The following is a 19,100-nucleotide window of genomic DNA, read 5'->3' as shown; positions in this document are numbered from 1 at the left end:
ATGCTGGTGTCAACTCTTTGGTGACTTCATCCATGAAGCAGTTCCCACACTCTGTATCAGGAGTTCTTTGCTAGGTCGCTGTCTCCAGCCCCACATCTCTCTTTAGGAAGTCCTTTGGTTTAGGTGGCCCTGTATTTGTTCCTTAAAAGCTGTCAATCAACCCCAGTGGCTGCCCCATCCCTGGCAGTGTTCAAGGCCAGGTTGGACACAGGGGTTGGGAGCAAGCTGCTCTAGTGGAAGGTGTCCCTGCCTGTGCTAGGGGGTTGGAACTGGATGAGCTTTAAGGTCCCTTCCAACCCAAACCAGTCTGGGATTCTGTGATTCAAATTGCTTAGAGTCCAAACCATCCTTGGAGCACGTGTGTGGCTGACTTCATCCCTGTGTTTGTTTTCTTTAATATATTTGAGGTCTTTGTCCTGGCCTGTAAAGCTTTATATAACCTTGTTCCTCCCTTTTGGTGCTTAGACCTGTAACCTTTTACACTGTACTGGTCCTCCCCTCAGGGCACGTTTCTGTGGCAGATCCAGACCTTCACAGGGGAATGTGTTTGGCCCTTTGCTGGTCCTGCCGCTGGGTGGGAGAAGAAAGGTTGTGTTTGGCAAACCTATCCATCCCGGAGTGATGGGAATGCAGGGATATCCATGTATTTGGGGGTGCTCACCTCCAAAAGAGCTATTCTGGAAGAAGTGGGATCCAGTGCTTGGAAATAGGAGGGAAGGAAAGCAAAGGCTGGCTGCTGCTCACTCGCCCTTCCCAGCTGCTTCAAGCGCAGTTGAACCTGTTTCAGGGCTGTTAATATAATGAACTTAAATTCAGCTCTGTTGTGGCTCCCTAAACCCTTACAATGAAGTTATATAGGGAAAATTAAACCTACTTTTTAGTCTTGAACTGGAGGGGCATTGTCTGTGACGCTAATGAGATGCTGGTGCTGCATGCTCCAACTGTTCCCCTGAATAAATCCCCTGTTCAGCCAAGCATGTGGAAACGCAGGCGGCAGGTCCCCTCAACAATGATTACTTCATAAACCAGGAGTCCTCCCATATTTGCTGAGGGTTTCTTGGGATTTGGCACCCTACGCCAGCAGCGTCCTGGGTTCTTGAGGAAAAGGCTGAGGTGGGATAGCGTTGGGATAGCGTTGGGAGTCGGGTTATGGGAGCTGCACAGGGGCTGCGGTGGGTTCTCCCATGGCAGCAGCAGCAGGGACACCAGCCAGGCTCCTGGGTGTCAGCAGGGATTATTGTTTGCCCTGGTTTGATGTCTGGGGATGCATTTGCAGAATGTGATTCCTCCAGGCTGAAGGTTCGAGCCCTTTGGTTCTTTGCTCTGGAGCAGGAGCTTTGCTCATTGTGATGGGTCCTATAGGAAAAGCCATGAGGCAAAAAGTGCCTGGCTCTGTTTCCCGGCTTTAATACCTGCTCTGGTCGTTCCCCTTCACAGCCCTGACACCATCCCAGGCCAAGAGCTTGCCCACAGGCTGCCTGGTACTGAAGGGTGCTGTGGGTGTGAAAGCTCTCGAAATGAAGCTATTTCAGGACAGGGTTCATCTGATCCCAGAGCAGGGATCTGTGACACGAAGGGAGGTGGGATTGCTGCACGCCCGCATTGAGCATCGCTCGCTGCTGGCCGAGGGGAAGCAGCACCAGGCAGGTGAAAGGCAGGAGGATCTGCAGTGGGAGGAACAGTTTAGTCTCTTTGCTGCTGGCACCTTTGGCATCCTCTTGCTTTAATTTGTAAAGATGCATCTGAATAAACTGAAATGTGGGAGGCTGGGAAATGCCCTAAAAGCTGCTTGCTGTTGGCAGTGCTGCTTGTCCATCTTCCCTGCTTGCTGTTGGCAGTGCTGCTTGTCCATCTTCCCTGCATGTGTGGTGGCCAGGAAGGACAGGGTGTGGGAAATAATGGAAGGGGATGAAGGACAGAAGAGGGGAAGGGAAAAAGGAGGTGAATTATATTGAAGGAAAACTAGGTAAAGATGAATAAAGAAAAGGCTTTTGAGCTGTGCTCATCTGAGTGGGACTGGGACATCAACACAGGTGGAAGAACACGGGCGGAAGAAAACCATGGGATCATCAGGGCTGGGTCACGAGGGTGCAAAGCAGGTCTGGAAGAAGAGACCTGGGGACCATGGGCTGGGGCCCTTGGGGGCTGAGTGGAAGGGCTGCAGGCACTGCTGGGGGTGATGTAGGGTCAGCCACAGGGCTGGTCCGGCCTGACCAATGCTCCGGATGAGCAGCACCTGATGATAACCACACAACCCTGCCCCGAGGTGCGTGCCAGAGCGGGAGCTGGAGCAGGTGAGGACAGTGGGGACATGCACACACTCACACACACACACTCACACCCCGCAGCCACAGGACGGGCTGTTTACACAGCCCTGCCGAAAAAGCCCCCATGCTGTGTGTGTTCCCAGTGCGGGATCCAGCGGGGCTGCAGGAGATGGGGAGGGACTTGTTCGGTGCAGCTCTTGTGCCAGCATCAAAAGGCAGCACACCCCGAAGCCTCGGCTGGGATAAAGCACGAACAACAAATGGCTCCCAATGCAGTCAGTGCTTCTTGCAGCCCAGTGTGCTGCTCCGTTCCTGCACTGGTGGGGTGGGCTTGGTCTGGCTCCTGGGTACCACAGGGAGCCTGGTGTGTCCACTCCCTCCCAGCCACACATACCTTGCACTCCCCCCTCTCCTCCTTTTCCCATGCCTCCACTGTGCTGTTTGCCTTAGATCTAAGCACAGATGCATTTTTCCTGCCTGGCTTTGCCCTGCTGCCAGTATTAAGTGGTTTCCCCTATTGCATTTTGAAAAGTCCCTGGGACCCAACCCGCAGGAAGATGAGCGTATCCCGAGCTCACCCCAACGCTCACCCCCTCCAGCATGTTCTTTCCCTTCTTTGACACATCCCAGGACCTGGGGATGGATGCCTAGCGCTCCATTTGGGGCAGCGGATCCCAAACCCCCCCCAGGTCGATGCCCTCCCATCCCTGCTGAGCACGGGTGCCGCTGAACAGCCCTGGGAAGGGATCGTTTCCAAATGATTGATTGCTTTAAATAACGACAGCAAAGCAATGGCTCTAGGAAGGAGTTGTGTTTAGAGGCAGAAAAGAAACACTTCGGCCACTCATCAATGCCTCCTTCAAAGGCATTTGCAGGCTGGGTTTGGGTGGTTTATTTATTATTTAAGGATTATAATATTTAAGTGTCCTGCAGAAAGAAAACAGATGGAGAAGACAATGAAAGAGAGCAAGCCCAGCCCAGAGCCCGCAGGGAGAGGAGCAAAAAAGCACTCTCCAAATGCCCAGTAACCACTTGCAGGTGGTCAGCCTCCCCCACTGGCACATGTACACGTGTACGTATGTGGGAGTAGGCATGTATAAATTAACAATAACAGCTAAATGGAGCTGTAGATGCCATATATGCCATTAGCATACATACAGAGCTAAAACCATATGTAATTTGTAACTATTAACCTAAAACATTGCCATGTGGTTCACATTTGAGATACAAAACATCCATGTAAATGTTGCCTTTTGTAAGTACAAATGTAAACCATTATCTAGAATCAGCTTGTTTTAATCCATGCTCTTGCAATGTTACTGCATGAATAGCTACATAAACACTTAACTATTGTGTTACGGTAATGAAAACACCCTTTTTTTTTGTTGCTGTTGCTCGGTTTGGTCTTTTCTAGTTTTCAGCTTTTCTGCTGGAAAACTCAGGGATTTGCTCTCATCTAAAATACTCTTTTTTTCCCCACTTTTCCAGCTTTCCATCCATTAGGGCCAGCCCCAGGAGCCTGGCAGAGCCTTGGTCTCAGCCAGCAGTGAGGCTGAGTGGGGATTCCCACTGTGCACATGCACAAACACACCTATGGAGGTACATCTGTACATATATATCTATGCATTGATTTACCTGGAGCTTGTGGAGATGGGCTGTGACGAGCAGATGGGCTCACCCATCCCTCTCTGGGTGTCTCTGTGGGTGTGCAGCCCACTGGTATCACACACCCCAGATGTGCAGGGGTGATCACGGTGCTCAGGTCACACTGACTGCTGTGTTACCTGTAAATGAAGCTCTGTGCAGCTCCACGTGTTCACACGGTGCTTTCCACTCTCAGGCCTGGGATGCAGCTGTGTCCCTGCATGCACCGCACCAAGTCCTCCGGAGGAGCTGGTTGCTGTACTCTCATTCCCTTTGAATCTCTATTTACCAGCTGTTATCTCCTGGTGGGTCCTGGTTTTAAAGACTATTTGCAGTAAACATCCCTAACTTGAAAAAGGGTTGAGATGCACTTTAAAATTAAACAAAAAACAAAATAAAAGCCTGAGCTATACAAAACTAATGCATCCATCAGCTTTCATCTAATGGCAATTGAAGCACCCAGCATAAACAAATCATTAATACAAAGCCCTTGATAAAAGCCTTGTTTTCAATGTCTCACAGCCACAGGAACATCACTTATGCATAATCAGCCCTGGTGTTTCCCACCCTCAACCCTCCCATAACTGCTTTTATTGACAGAAAAGAGTAGCTCTCCTGTGATCAGTGCTAACACCTGGGAGGCCTCACCATGCCCCCAAACTGCTGCCAAAAGGGAGAAATGGTACTGCTAATAATAGTTTTAAGACAAGCTGTGGTGCTGTCCCTGTGTGAGAACCCCCATGGAGCAAAGGCACTGGTTGATGGAAGCCAAAGCTGTGCTCAGGGGAATGGATGGGAGCCTGTCCCTGTCACAGGGATCTCACTGGCACCACTTTGGGCACCAAGATGCTCTCAGCTTCTTCATTGGTTTTAGTCCTTTGTGCCTTGGGCGAGACAAGGACCGTCCTCCACCCACCACATCCAGCTTCCACCCTTCTCCATTGCATCAGCAGCTCGTATCTCCTTTAGGTACCAGTACCTCAGCACAGCCTTTCCTCAGGGGGTATTAAAGGCTTGATAGGAATAACTCCCGTATTAAACTGCCACCAACCCAGCCACTTTCCTATGGAGATCCTGGGCAGGCACCAGGCAGAGAGTTGGCAGCAGTCGGGAAAGCCACAGGGAGAGGAAACCTGGCAAGACACAGGCACGGAGATTGTTCCTTTTTAAACTGGTTTTATTCTACACCATTTTTTTAAACAACATTCATAAAACATTAATTACAAAAATGTGCTAATAGGGGGGAGGTTGGGTTCTTCTTTTTTTGTTTTTGCAGTTCAACAACCAGGAATTCACATTTTGAAAGGATACTCATACTGTTTAAGACACACATTCAAATACTTGACTTGCAGATACAAAATGTGAAGGGAATACAAATGGCTTACAAGGAGCAGATGGCACAACAAAAGGAATCATTTTGGACTTCAAGGCCTGACTTCTGCATGGAATTGTGGCTGCTTTCAGGCCACTGCTTTCAGCCCAGGACACTTTGCAGGATCCGGATGGGGCAGGAGCTTTTCCATCCGGAGCTAACACCGACCACAACAGCCCTGGAGAGCGGCAGGGCTGGAGAAAGGCACCACATCAGGCTTCACTAAGCAGGGGGTGATGGCAGCAGGACTGGAGGTCCTGCCTTCAAAACAAGCTGTCTCATGAGTTACCCAAAATTCATGCCTTGCCCCGCTGCTTTTATGTGGAGTTGGCTCCAAACCCACCCATCCGAAAGCAAATATTTGGCTTCATCCTGCTGGATTCCAGGGCAGGGGAGGGAGAGCAGGGTAATTTCCTAATTGCCCTCAGCCTCTCCAGAAATGTCCTGTCTCCAGCTTTATTAGGTTTAAATGGCTGAAACAGGATATGCTGGGAGAGTTGAGGCCTCGAGAAGCCGTGTTCTTTCCCAAACCGATTTGATTGAAGCCAAAAACCCGACGGCACTGAGGCGATCTGGCCGTCACCAACCAGCAATGATGCTACACAAAAACCTGCTCCAGTAAACAACTTGTCTTACAGGCTGTGATTAAAAATGAACAGAAAAGAGAAAAAGCTTCATTCCTTAATAAAATGGACACTAAGTCTTGCCTCTAATCCTATGGTTAAGAGCTACGCATGCCTTGCTGGTTGGAGGTGGATGGAGGGTGAGTGCTGGGAAGTATGTTACACAAAGAGGAGAAACTTCAGAGGTACAAAACATCCTTCCAAAGCCATGTTTCACACAAAACAGGAGGGTCGGTGTTTCCTTCCCTCCTGCTTTGCCTCCACAGGGAACAGGGACCCAAGCCCTGCTCCTGCAGTCAGTGCCGGTGTTTTATGACCCTGGTGGCAGGGCTAGGGTGGGAAGAGGGGACACGGGGACACTGGCAGCATCTGTCCTTGGTGGGAGCACTAAGGGCATTGCAACGTTTGCAGCGATAAAGCAACACATCACCCCAAAAGGAGCTGGGCAGGATGGACCTGCCAAAGCCCAGTGATAACCTCAGTGTCTCCACAACTAAACTCCATGGAGCCTCCGTGCCAAGCTGATAAAGCACCCGGAGCAACGGTCAATCCCTGGCCATGGGGACGGTCACCTTGCAGCCACCCCTGGGGCTCAGCCACAAACCCCACTCAGATCTGCACAGGGATGGCAGCTCTATCCATCCCTGTGTCTACTTTCCTTCCAGAGGCTCTCCAAAAGAAGGGAAACAGCTCTATTTTGGTTTATTGCTTGCCAGATGAGCCCCTCTATAATGGTACCAGCTCCATCCCTGCCCTGCGTTATGCAGAGGACATTGGAGGAGTATTTAAGGAGCACCCATCAATCACATCACTCTCCCCAGAGGTTAAACCAAAGTGCCCAAAAGAGCCACCCAAGTGTGGGTTTTGTGGCATAAAGGCAGCGGCTGGGCTGCGGGAGGGGGCTGCCCCACTTGCCTTGGCAAAGGAACTGGTGCTTTCAAAGTCATTCCAGTTTTCTGCTTCCAGCTGGATAAGGAGAAGCAAACTCCGCCAGCATGAAGATTACTGAAGCCAAAATAACCAAGGTAACCCCCAAACGAAACTGTTGAGTACAGAGGCACGTGAAAGCTGGTGATGGTTGCAGTGAAGGCTGGAGGGGGGAGGCAAGGGGCAGCTGGATCTGCCCCCCTCTGCGTCCAGAGGATTTGGTCCAAGTTACCTTTATGCAGGTTGTTACTCTGAGGTCTGTATGGCCACATACCGATGCAAATGTCAGCCAGGGTTACAATCCACCCTAAGCCTCCCAAGATGCTGAACCAGAGTGATCTGAGCAAGCGTAGATGAGATCCTCAGCACCAAATCAGACTGCCCAGTGCAAATCGCTCCTAGCACCAACGTACCAACGCCAGAAGAGACGTTCTATCACTGTGGCACTGTCAGGCATGGAAGGTCAGGAATGTCCTGGCCCAGCTGCAGGCCACCTCCTGCTCCTGGCTCCTCCGGACCAGGCAGCTCAGCCCGGAGGGTTGCAAACCACCCACAGTGGTGGGAGGCAGAGCCAAAACGTCTTGAAAGTAGGGGTCCAAACCCCATGGTACCGCAGCAGACCTGCAAAAGCCCTCAAGCTTTGATGGCAATTAGGATGTGGCCTTTCCACAGCTCCCACAGCAGGACAATGTTAGGAAACCTCAAGCCCAGCCAATGAGTGGCTAGAATTTGTGAAGTTTCAGCTCTGTGACTTCCAAACATGCATTTCCCTGGCCACAGGACCTCAGGGCAGGGCACGCTGCAATGAAGCAGCTCCCACAGATGGTTCCAGCTTTGTTTCACAACTCCAAAAAAGCTCTAAGCCATGAATCATGGCAATTCCCGAGCAGCTCCTGGAGCTGCTGCCCTGCTCATTTGCCCATCACCAGGAGACCCAAAAGCTGAAAACAAGCACCCCCCGAGCCCTTCCAGCTCGGCTGGTGCTCCCACTCCATCCCTCAGCCAGAGCAGGAGGAGTTAAACCCCAGGCCTCACTCTGCAGCACCAAAAAAACCAAAAGGAAAAGGGAAGAAAAGACAACAACTCAGTTTTGAACACCCTCAAGCTAAAGATTTAGAAAGGCAGCCCCAGCCAAGCCCCGAGCAGGGCGCTGCTGGGACACGTCCCGTGCTTGCTGTACACTTACATAAGGCTACACACGAGCCTGCAGCTCTCCAAACACCCTGGCCATGGAGCAAAGCAGGTCCCTCCCCACTCCCTTCCACCCCTTTCCCACCCAGGGCACTCAACCTGCTCCGTGGTTCCCAAAACTGGCCAAGCCCAGAGTGCCGGGCTCCACCTTCCCCTCCCATGCCAAGGGAGCAGGGCAGGAATCAGAGCCTGGCACTCACAGTGGAGGGACAAGTTTGGGGGGGTTTATTAGGACGCTGAATAAAAAGTAGTTTTCATAGAATCAGTCACAGAACAGTTCAAGTAGGGAAGGACCTTAAGATCATCCCAGTTCCAAAACCCTGGCATGGGCAGGGATGCCTTCCACTAGAGCAGATTGCTCCAAGCCCCATCCAGCCTGGCCTTAAACACTGCCAGGGATGAAGCATTTATCACTTCTTTGGGCAACTTGTGCCAGTGCCTCACCACCCTCACAGGGAAGAGCTTCTTCCTTGTATCACTGTGAATGCTGCCTCCTGTTCAGCCCTTGTTCATCCAGAGGAGGACATGGATGTGCTGGGCAAAGATAGGTAGATCCTGATAGGAAGAAACAGGAGGGGTTTTAGGACTGAGCTTTTGGCACCTATTTGCTGTCACAGCACAAGACTACAACAGGCTAAGAGGATGTTCAGGCGACCAATTCAATTTCTCCCTGTTAATAGACGTTCAAATGGCCACAATCCCACCTCTCACATGCCACGAGTCTGGTGGCATTTAACATTCTTTTAAACTGCCTGAAACTCAAGGGACAAACCACACACACAAGAGGCAGCTTTTAGCTCACAAACCAACCTCAAAATACTCCCCTTTATGTTGACAGACTACTCCAACCTTTGCCCTTCCTCTTCCCCTCTGTGTTTGCAGACAAGGTAAACCTTTCATTGCTGTTGCTCAAACATGCCTTCTCTGATGCAGAATTTGCCCTCATATTGATCAAGGGCAGGTTCTTGACCAGACAAAGATGCTGAAAGCGGTTTTGGGAGGCTGGTCCCAGATATTGGTCCAGGATAGGATGAGGGGTGGATTCCTTTGACGAGACTCACGTAGTCCATGAATGCAGCTCATCACTCGAAATCTCCTAGAGGGTTGATAAAAAGAGCAGTAGGCAGAGACCACAATTCAGGAGGGATGAACATGGGTACCACCATCCCTCTTGGGAGTCTTGCTGGCTCCTGGTTGACACAGAGCTGGTCTGAGGCTGCTGCAGCGTTAAGCACACATTGCAGTGAATGCGGGCTCCTCCTGGGGCAAAGACCTTTGCAGGCAGGCAGAGCATGTAAGGCAAGTAGAAATCTGTAGAAATCTGGCATTTGAAGCATAAATCACCTTAGGACCAGCAAGGTTTTACCACAACAAAGTTTCACGAGTGTGCAGTCATCGGAGGTTCTGCTGTGCAGCCTCCCGCTCAGGCCAGACATGGGTTTGAGGCAGCTCTGTTCGTCCTCTTGTTGGTCTGAATAAGCTGTTTCTTGTATTGAAATCCCTCATAAGCTTTCCTTCAGGGGGCATTAAGATGAAAAACATGATTTAAAGAACTTCATTGAACAAAGGCCCCAACTCACAGAAAGACTTATGATGCAATGTATTTCTTTCATTCAGTTATCAGATGGCTTTGAAGATGCCCCACTGCCAATGCTCCCAACTGAAAAGCACCACTTTAATGCCTTGCCCTAGGATAAACCCAGCAAATCCCAATGCGGACAGAGCATGGACACCATGATTCAGTTCCTGGCAATGTCCTGCCTCCCACTGAAGCTCCTGCTGCCTCCTATGGCCTCCTAAACCAAGCGATGGGTCAGCAGAGCTGTAGCAGATGATGCAATACAGGCAATGAAGGGTAATAACAGTCACAGAAAGGGGTAGAGAAGAAAGAGGCAAATGGACATCTTGTTTTATAGTCATAAACAGACACGTCACAACACACCAGTTAATTTTCCAGCTCATACGGGGACAGAAGGGCCACAAAACCACAAGACCTTCTAATGCACTAGCCAACATGGGTTAAAACCAGGACCAGAGGGACATGCGGGATCCTGAGCCTATATACAAAGGTCCCACCGCTGCTCACAGGATGGCCTCCAACGAAACTAAGTTTCAACAGCAAAGCTTTGTCTTGGTGTTACAAACCCCTACATGAAGGATGGGGGGACTGAGAGATGATACCCATGGCACACATCCCTCTTTAGGTTTCTCACTTTGTAATGGAGATGAACAAAACGAAAATCCAACAAAGGATGGTTTTGCAACCAGGATAAACATGAGCGTTGTTTCTTGCTCTCTCCTGGGTTATTATTCCCAGGAAAAGGTACCCTGGTCCTGGCCAGCACCCCGGACATGGGGACCCACCGAGGCAGGAGGACTACACAAGGCTGAGCTCTGCCTTCGTTCTGTGTGGTGGGTACCCATGGGCTGCTTTCTTGAGCTCTCTCCCTCTCCCCCTGGGGACAGGATTGACCCCGCTCTGCACAACACCACACAGGCTCTGAGTTAAACACTGCCAGGGCTTTTAAACCCTTTGGAAACACTGGGCTTCCCCTGCCAATACTAACATATGGTTATTGCTGCATAATACACAACTGGCCTTAAAAAAGAGCAGTGACACCCTGTACCCTGATCTAACTGCATCCACGCACCCATGGGTGCCCTGTGCCTGGCAGGGAAGCTGCCTCCTGGCATGAAGTGAACCCATAACACATGGGGATCCATACCAAACCCTGTGTGCCTTGATATCTCCAATGTGTCCATCTCAGCTGCTTGCCCATGGCTTTCACCTTGTGGAGCCAGATCCTGTGGGCTGTGCTGGGAGCTGCTCCTCTCTTTCACACCTTGAAAGTCCAATCATTAGTCACTGAGTAAGAAAACAGAGGTGGAAAGTGGCTAAGGGACCTGCTGGTCTCGTCCATGTATTTTTAAGGCATATTTTGCAGGAACATGTTGCTCCTGCGTGGCTCTGGTGGATGAGGGTGGAAAGACTGGAGCTGGCTGAGCTCCCCATGGTCCCAGCTGCAGCTCCCTGGTGTGTGGGAAAGCAGCGGAAAAGGAAACAAGAAGGTTAAAGCAGGACACGCCGACCATTTATTTGGTTTGTGCATTGGACCAAAGCAGCCTTTTTCCTTCTTCCGATCCGCTGGCTCCAAACCAGCCTCTGGTGCTGGACGGAAGGGGGCTGTACGGCTTGGACATGACACCCAAGTGGCACCGGTGGCAAAGGATGGGCAGCTGCTTCCACAAGCTCCATCTGCAGCCTGCTTTGAAAAGGCATTTGTTAGCTGTAAACCTCTGTTGTGACGTATAGAAAACCAGGGAGAGGAGCGGGAGATCAATCAAGTTTGGTTCCTGGTGAGAAAGTTCTCCTTAGAAAAATGGTTAAAGGGAAAAAAAAAACAACCCAAAAACAGGCTTTGAAACCAAAATTGTCCCCCAAAAAGAGCATTTCTGCTAGTTAAAAGCCTTTAACTAGAAGAACTTTGTGTGGGTTTTTCTTTTACAAACATAGTGCATCTGCAATCACTGGGAATTACGGTCCGTTGAGGAAAGGACCTGTGCTTGGGCTATGGACAGGCTGCTGGTGGTGACAGTGAGTGTCAGTGAGCGGGGTGTTATATGTGTGCTTCAGAGGCTGGACAGCCTGGCAGCAGCTCCCCGTTCACCACCGCCTCCGAGGACAGCATCTTGTCTTTGCCAGAATCCAGGCGCTGCTTCTTGAGCATCCTCTGATGGACCAGTGGGACAACAGAGAGCACCAAGCCGCCGATGATGGGGGGGACTCCGGCAAAATAAAAGGCTGCGTCGTAATTCCCAAAGTAATCATTGAGGTATCCTGGAAGAAAGGAACAACAGTGATTATAGCCATGTCAGTCCAATGACCAACTTGTTTCCTCCCTTGAGTGCTCCAACCATCAGATCTGGGTTTTTAAACCAATCCTTTTTCCACTGCATTCCTTGGAGTTTGTATGCCCCTGATTAAAGGATGTGCACAGCCAGCACTGTGTAGCAAGGAAGCCAAGGAAAGCCTCAGCTGTCCTTCCTATTTAACCAGAACAGGACACAACTGGCACACATCCCAAACAATCCCATACACAAGCTGAGGCAGTGTTAAACAGCCAAACATTTCAGGTGACTCTTCCCAGTGCCTCGCTGGCCAGGATCTCATAAGAAAAATGGGCAGAGGCTGTTCCTCTGCAGATGACCTCCATCTGGAAGGCAAACCTCCTTGGTTTGCTTATGGATATTTTATCTACATGGGGATTTCAGTCAGTTACAAACAATAACCGATCCCTTAAAAACCAGTGGGGTTCTGCACTTGTTGGTTTGACAAGTTCTGACACAGCCAGGAATCCTTGGAGAATAACACATTGCTATTTATCAGCACTGGAATATCACTCCTGCCTGGGGATTATGTCCATGAAACGAGCCCCTTCACTCAGCAAGCCTGATGCAAAGGTACTGCATCTGCAACCCCATGTTCCTTCACAGGGGTGTTAAACTGAATTTGGCTGCCAGAAGCAGAGAGATCAGAGGCACTTAAACAGCTTTAGCTTTGCAATTGCTGATGCAGACATTCTGCTGCTCAAGGGCCAGCTTCATCAAAGTGCTCACTGTCAGGGACATTGTGGTTGTTACTATGCTTAAACCCATACCCAAGTCTTGGGAAGACATAGGTTCAGGTGGTTCCATCTTTTACTTTGATTCAACAGTCCAAGGGCTGAAGTTATCTGTTAGCCATCAGTCTCCAGATATCTAAAATGACTTCTAAAAAACTAATTATCTGCAATTTTTAAACTCAGATTCAAACATAAATCAATCCATGTGATCTTGGGTCACTCTCACTGTTCCCCCTCTGGTCACCTTTCATCACCCTGGAGAAAGGCCCCAAGATGCTACAGGACATAGTAATGAAGTGATGCTACACCCATACTTCAACCCCCGTGCAACATGATAACTCAGAAAATTCAAATGTATTCAATATATCTCATCTAACACCAAAATATCACCAGAGCTGAAAGCTTCTACAAGGATCTGCTCCCTCCCAACAGTTGGGTCCAGGTCCAGCACCGCAGCACTACCCACCTGCTATCGGCGTACCCGCGGTCATGGGTACAGCCATCAGCCCCATGAGGTACCCTATGCCCTGGGATGCCTGCATGGGCCCCACCAGCTCGAAGGCAATGGGGGCCATGATGGTGGTGAAGAAGCCATCGCAAAGGCCGAGGAAGAGGCAGATGACAATGACACCCTCAAACCCTTGGCACTGGGGAATCATCATGCAGAGGATGCCCAACAGCACAAAGGATGCAACCTGGGGAGAAAAAAGTGGGCATGTCAATGGGGTGCAGGATGAGTGGGGATGGACAGCAGGAAGTATCATGAAGACGATCCTGAACGGGTCAATGGCATCGCCGCCTCCTCTGGACCCAGCAATGCCATCCAGCCTCTGCTCTCATCTCGGAGAGGCCTTTATGAATAACCTTTTAAGAAGCTTTGGGAAGGATTATCTGCTGGATTAGCTGCTACATTTCAGCAGTTTGTTCTTCAGAAACCACAGGAAGGTGAGAGGCTGTCCAGCAATTTGGGATGAGCTGGGACAGCAGATTGTGATTGCTGAACGGACACCAAGACCCCAAGTCAAGCGTGTTACTTCTCTGCGCACCTTTCTATAATAAATATTCTTCCCTAAAAGCAGACACAGGTGTTAGCTAATAACCAGAAAAGGATTTGCAGTCTGTAGTTGACAGTGATTAAGCAGAGTACAAATATTGATGCAGAGATGCTACCCCCGACCCACAGTAGTTAGCCAGCAGCTACATGGAGGGCTGGACACAACATACCTGCAGGTAAATCTTCTTCAGCCCAGGAATGCAGTCACCGATACGGCCTGCAGTCAAGCGCCCCACCCCTGACATGGCTCCAAGGCAAACAGGGAGGATCCAGTCCTTCTTGGTTTCTTGAAATCGCTTCTCCACGTATTTTACCTAGGATGGACGGAAGGATGCAAGGATGTGAATCCTCAGTTAATCCCTCTCGTATCCTGAAAAAGGGATGAAACTTCCCACAGAGAGCTTGTGGTTGTGTGACCCTCATGTCTACACCAAGCTGACCTGCACGCATCAACCCAACAGCCTCCTCTTTTCCTGTTACCAATGCTTGTTCTCAGGAGCCGTGTGAAGCGACCATTCTGCACACCCAGGCACAGAGAACACACAGCAGCATTAATAAGCTGCTTCCTCCCATCATTCTCCCTGTTTACAGGACATGCCTGCAGCAGTTTCTTAGCTTCAAGGCTTTTGGTGGCCCTTTCCCTAATGCCCATCTCCACCTTCCCACCTCTTCCGTGCCTGCATAGAGAGGGACCTCCCTTCAATTCCAGTCCTAGCCAAGGCTCTTACCAGGTTTGTGTAGGGTACGAGATATCCCAGGACAGCAGTAGCGATGCCAAAGGCCCAAATCCGATAGGTCTTCCTCCGGAAAATCCTCAAGTTGAAATACTTGCGTGTCTGGGACCAGCATTGCTGCCGCATGCTCCGGCTGCCCAGCTTGTCCTGCCCATCCTGCCGAGAGTCACAAGAAGGCAGCAAGATGGGCCGATAGGTCATGGACAAGAATATCTGGATGAGCATTAAGGCACTGAGTATTTGGAAAGTATGTGCCAGCCCAACGGCTTCCCCAACAACCTTCAGGAAGAAGGGAAGTGGCACGGAGATGAGGCAGCTGCCGCCGGCCACGATGCCGTTGGCCAAGCCAAGGCGGCGCTTGAAGTAGTGACCAAGGATGACCAGCGAGGGCTGGAAGGCGAAGGAGCTGCCACAGCCAAAGAGGATTCCATATGTGAAATAACGAACTTCCAGAGACCTAGTGGGGAAAAACCCAAAACACATGGAGGTGGTTATGTTACGCGCAGGTAAGGAAGCCTTCTCCCCTGTGGTCCCAAGTCAAGACCCAGGTTTCACATGCCACAGGTGCTAGACAGACAGCCTGGCCTCAACGAGCTTATTCCTTAGCCAAAGCAAGGATTATCCTCATTTCCCAGCTGGCACTTTAAATCTTCCAGAACATGAAGGCTAGCTGGGGAGTGCTTTCTGCAAAGAGGAGAGGGCAGCAGCTGACCTGCCCTCCTAGGGAAGATGACCTAGCATGATGGTTTCAAGCAAGGTTTTCTGAAGGTAGCCAGGGTGGGTTATTTTTAGCTGGAAATACATTTTTTTTCCCCACTGAAAGGACTAATTGAAAACATTCTGCACCCAGTGTTTGAAAGCAGAAGGCACCGGCCTTGCTGGTTATTAGGCACTTAGGAAGGAAACATTGAGTTTCTGCCCAGACTCCAGGCTGGTTAATTAAGTTGTTGTTCTTTAAGCTGCTCTGGGACCTTCAATTAGACAGTTAATCAATCTCATTTGTACCTTACACTGGTAGCTGCTCTCAAGAAGGGAGCAAAGTGGCTGCTCTACACAACAGGTGGAGAGCCCTTGGATGGAGCCATTTCCCAATTGCCAGCCCAGTTTTGTCAACAAAAGCAGCCGAGAAAGGAGCCTAAATTTAGGCAGTGCAAATAACCCATTGTGCTGCTCACGAGATGAAAGACTTCTCTTCATCCCCATGCAGTATACTCAGCTGCAAGAGTCTGGGAAGAGAGTGTGATGGGACCTTTTGGGCAGCTCACCCGCCATGCATGCTGCACAAACAGGGTCTTTACACCAACTCTCAGACCAACTCGTGCGCTACTGAGAGCTGCTCATGCAGGAAACAAGAAGACAGCAGCCCAGATCTAATGGAGAGTTTGAAGCTGAGAAAACGTTTACAACCTCATCATTTCTTCCATTACATGCTTGTCCCTTTAGCTAGCCAAGCAGAAAGCAGAGCGCGCTTGCTGTACCCAGCGGCTCAAAGACAAATGACTGTCACAAAAGGCAATTTCCAGCTACTCTAGAGTGAAGCCACATCAGAAATCCCCTCTGCAGGAGCCAGGCAAGCAGCTGGGCCATGCAGGCTATCACTGACCTCCCACACACCAGCCCTGGCCATCTCAGCTGGGTCACACCAGCTTTGGCACACCACTAAGCTGACGTGTTGGATAAATGGAGACAAATGCTGCGGTTGGCCATCTGCTCTGTGCTGATGCTAAGACACCCCTGCATGAGCATGGGCTCCTTTTAGCTATGCTTTTTAGCCAGGATTTCCCACCCTGCTTGCTGGGAATTGGCCATCTGCCGTGTGGCGGGATGGGCATCATCTCCCTTGTTTAACAAGGTCTCCCATGGTGATGATGAGTGCAGGAGACACCCTGATGTGTGCAGCAAAGAGAAAAAGCTTCACCCCAACCCCACCCAGAAAACTTCAGCCTTTCCCAGAGCTCTGCTTTTCACCATATTTTGTTCCTTTAGTGGTTTCCATATGAAACTCCCAATACTTTGAGAACAGGAGGTACTGAACATGAGCTTTGGAGGCTCATGGCTGAGTGGGGTTCTGGATCAGCTTGATCCAGTGCTGGGAACACCCTGAACCTCCACTTGGACAAAGCAAACCCATTTTAGAGAAATCAGGGTATAAAGGCTTGTTCAGGCTTGATCCAACCCTGCCTGAGCCCACCAAACCCAGGCTGTGTCTCCCTTTACAGCAGCAGCTCTTGAACAGCAGCTCCCTCTGCATCAGTGCATGTAGCACAGCTGGCAGTGAGTGGGTCATCCCCAGCTGTGGCTGGGGGAGCTGGCAAGGGGGATCAGGAAGAAAAGCTTCTCCATTGTTCTGGGTGATCAGGACTTGCTAGCTCCAAATTTCAGGTCTGGCCTTCGCCATCCAGATGGAGCAGTGCCAAATCCCACAGCCATGCTGCTCTTCCTCTAGCTCGGCTGTGCAGAAGGCAGCTTCCCTCGTTGCAGTCCAGCTGCAAAGAGGCTCCTTTCTCCCTTAAAAGGCAGCCAAAGGAATGTGAACTGAGAGCAAAAAGGCAGGAAATGGGAATTTCAGCTCTGGAGCTCTCCTGGAAATAATACTCCTCTCTGTCTGTGCCGTTGGGTTCTTTTTAAGCCAAACACAACGAACCACTGGCAGCGATACGGTCCCAAGAGCTCGTTTTCTTTGCACGAACATTTTACAAGAGGGGGGAGAATATTACAAGCTTCGTTGATTAGAAGGAAAGCAAGGTTACATGGGAAGCGCCTGTGATCTGCACTGCCAGGAGCCCAGCATCCCTTCAGGACTGACTGCACTTTCTATGATTACTATTATCTTTAGGAACACAAAGGGGTGGCACCTGCAGAGGAAGCTGTGGAGTGTGGTTCTTTCCACACTGGTGCCCATGCTGCTTCCCAAGGTGGTTTTAGCATTCCAAGGCCACTGGCTGAAGTTTGCCCCGCCACCCAATCCCCCTCCATGTAACGGGGGGCTCCCACAGCTGGGGACCTGGGGACCCATCACATAGCACCCGTCCACAGGGAACCAGGGCTGGAGCAAACACGAAGGCTTCAATGACCAGGGTGAAAGGGAGCTAGTGGACTGCTATCCTGTGAAGGCAAGGTGAGCAGGGAGGAGCACAGCAGAGGCAACTTGCTTGCTGGGAAACTAGTGTGTACCTGCTTTAAAAAACCCCACTTAAAGTATTTTTCATTAAAGCAATATAGATTTTAACTGAAATCCAACCCAAAGCAATGCTTTTTCTACAGAAAAATGATTCTTTGGAGGGTGTCTCCATAGTGCCCTTGAGACACCATTTTAACAAGTGCTGCATAAAGGAGCACAGAGGTGACATCTTTTTGCTCCCACAAAGATGCAAATGTCTTGGGTTGGAAAGACTCTCACACCAAATCAGATATACCTAACATCCAAATGCACCCCCAAACTCATTAAGCATTAATTTACTTTCAGTGCAAAATGTGAAATTTGTTGCAAAAGAGAATGGTTTTGCCCACGAGTGTCTCTTTGGAGCTGCCTGCAAGAGGCACCATCAACTTCTCACTGTGTTTTAAAGGTCAAATGAAGGACCCAAGAGCTGAAATCCCATAAGCTAAAGCACCTCACTCTTGTAAAATTTGCTCTGTTGTTATACAAGGACAAAAGAGCAACTTGGTTCAGTTTGGAGAGTAACAGGCTGAGCGCACGTGAGCTGCACATGGGCTGTAGGGATGCCAGGAGCCCTCTCACCTGGATGGACACCACCTGCTTTGCCCCAAAAGGCAGCAGCAACATGTAGGCAGAGGGGTTGGGGGGAACAGCGAGGAAGAGGAGCTTGCTGAGGAGCTGGGTGGCCTCTTTGCAGCCTTACTTGGTGAAGGAGCTGGAGAGCAGCCCGATGAAGGCGATGGCAGCTCCCGTTGCTGCCGTGGTCCTGCAGCCGATCCGGTCGGTGAAGATGCTGACAATGGGAGAGCAGAAAAAAATCATGCCCATGGCCAAGGAGCCGACCCATGCTGGGAAGAAAGAGAAGAAAGGTGATGGTCAGGGTGGAACATTAAACAGGGGCCAGGAGGGGAAAAAACAGGGACCAACTCAAGCTTTGAAGGTGGCCATTCAGAGAAGCAGCCCCACCACGCTGTTACTAATGGCACAGCTCACAAAGAACACTGTTATCAACTACACTGCCCACCAGCATCATGGACAGAGTGCAATCTGCAGTATCTCACTGGTCAGATTTTCCTTCTATTCCTCTCCACTGGGTTCACACGTGTCATAGGGAAGGTGTTGAGCTTTCCACGCCTTTTTCCTAATGGCCCTTGTGTGATGAGGAGCCCTAATGATGCTTCCACTTATGCTGTTTCCATAAGGACCCCCCCCAAGCTCCTCAGAGCCCTCTGCTCCCTGGCTTTAGGTATAAAGGGTTTCCTATCTTGAGCTATAGCTCTGTGTTCCCAGGTACCACACTCATCCAATCACCACTCCCCAGGGACAGGACTGCCTCACCTGCCCCTTGCCCCATGTTCAGTGGGGTTTTCTCACTGCAGCTGAGCTGATGGGAGACACATGGGCTGTGCCAGGTCAGATCACAGCCCTGGCCCTGCCAGGTGATGACCAAGTGAACCATGATCTCATGTCTCCTTCCAACCCACCTCTGGAGAAAACCACTGTCTG

General features: G+C 50.4%; 1 protein-coding gene across 1 annotated transcript in view; it reads right to left on the bottom strand.

Moving 5' to 3' along the window:
- Nucleotides 1–9,905: 9,905 nt before the first annotated feature.
- SLC16A2 (solute carrier family 16 member 2) overlaps nt 9,906–19,100 on the bottom strand; it is a 34,260-nt gene continuing 25,065 nt past the window's right edge. The window contains exons 2-6 of the mRNA XM_061347777.1: nt 18,298–18,442; nt 14,429–14,891; nt 13,871–14,014; nt 13,113–13,341; nt 9,906–11,862 (exon numbers count right to left, since the gene is read on the bottom strand). Of these exons, the coding sequence (XP_061203761.1) occupies nt 11,642–11,862; nt 13,113–13,341; nt 13,871–14,014; nt 14,429–14,891; nt 18,298–18,442 (1,202 nt within the window). The 3' untranslated portion in view covers nt 9,906–11,641. The remainder of the gene's footprint in view (nt 11,863–13,112; nt 13,342–13,870; nt 14,015–14,428; nt 14,892–18,297; nt 18,443–19,100) is intronic.

This window comes from Neopsephotus bourkii, unplaced genomic scaffold (assembly GCF_033783945.1).
Source record: "Neopsephotus bourkii isolate Nb327-2 ecotype Australia unplaced genomic scaffold, CSIRO-AGI_Nbou_v1 NB_324, whole genome shotgun sequence".
NCBI lineage: Eukaryota > Metazoa > Chordata > Aves > Psittaciformes > Psittacidae > Neopsephotus > Neopsephotus bourkii.
The sequence above is the reverse complement of the archived record's forward strand: the minus strand, read 5'-3'. Positions and strand labels throughout refer to the sequence as shown.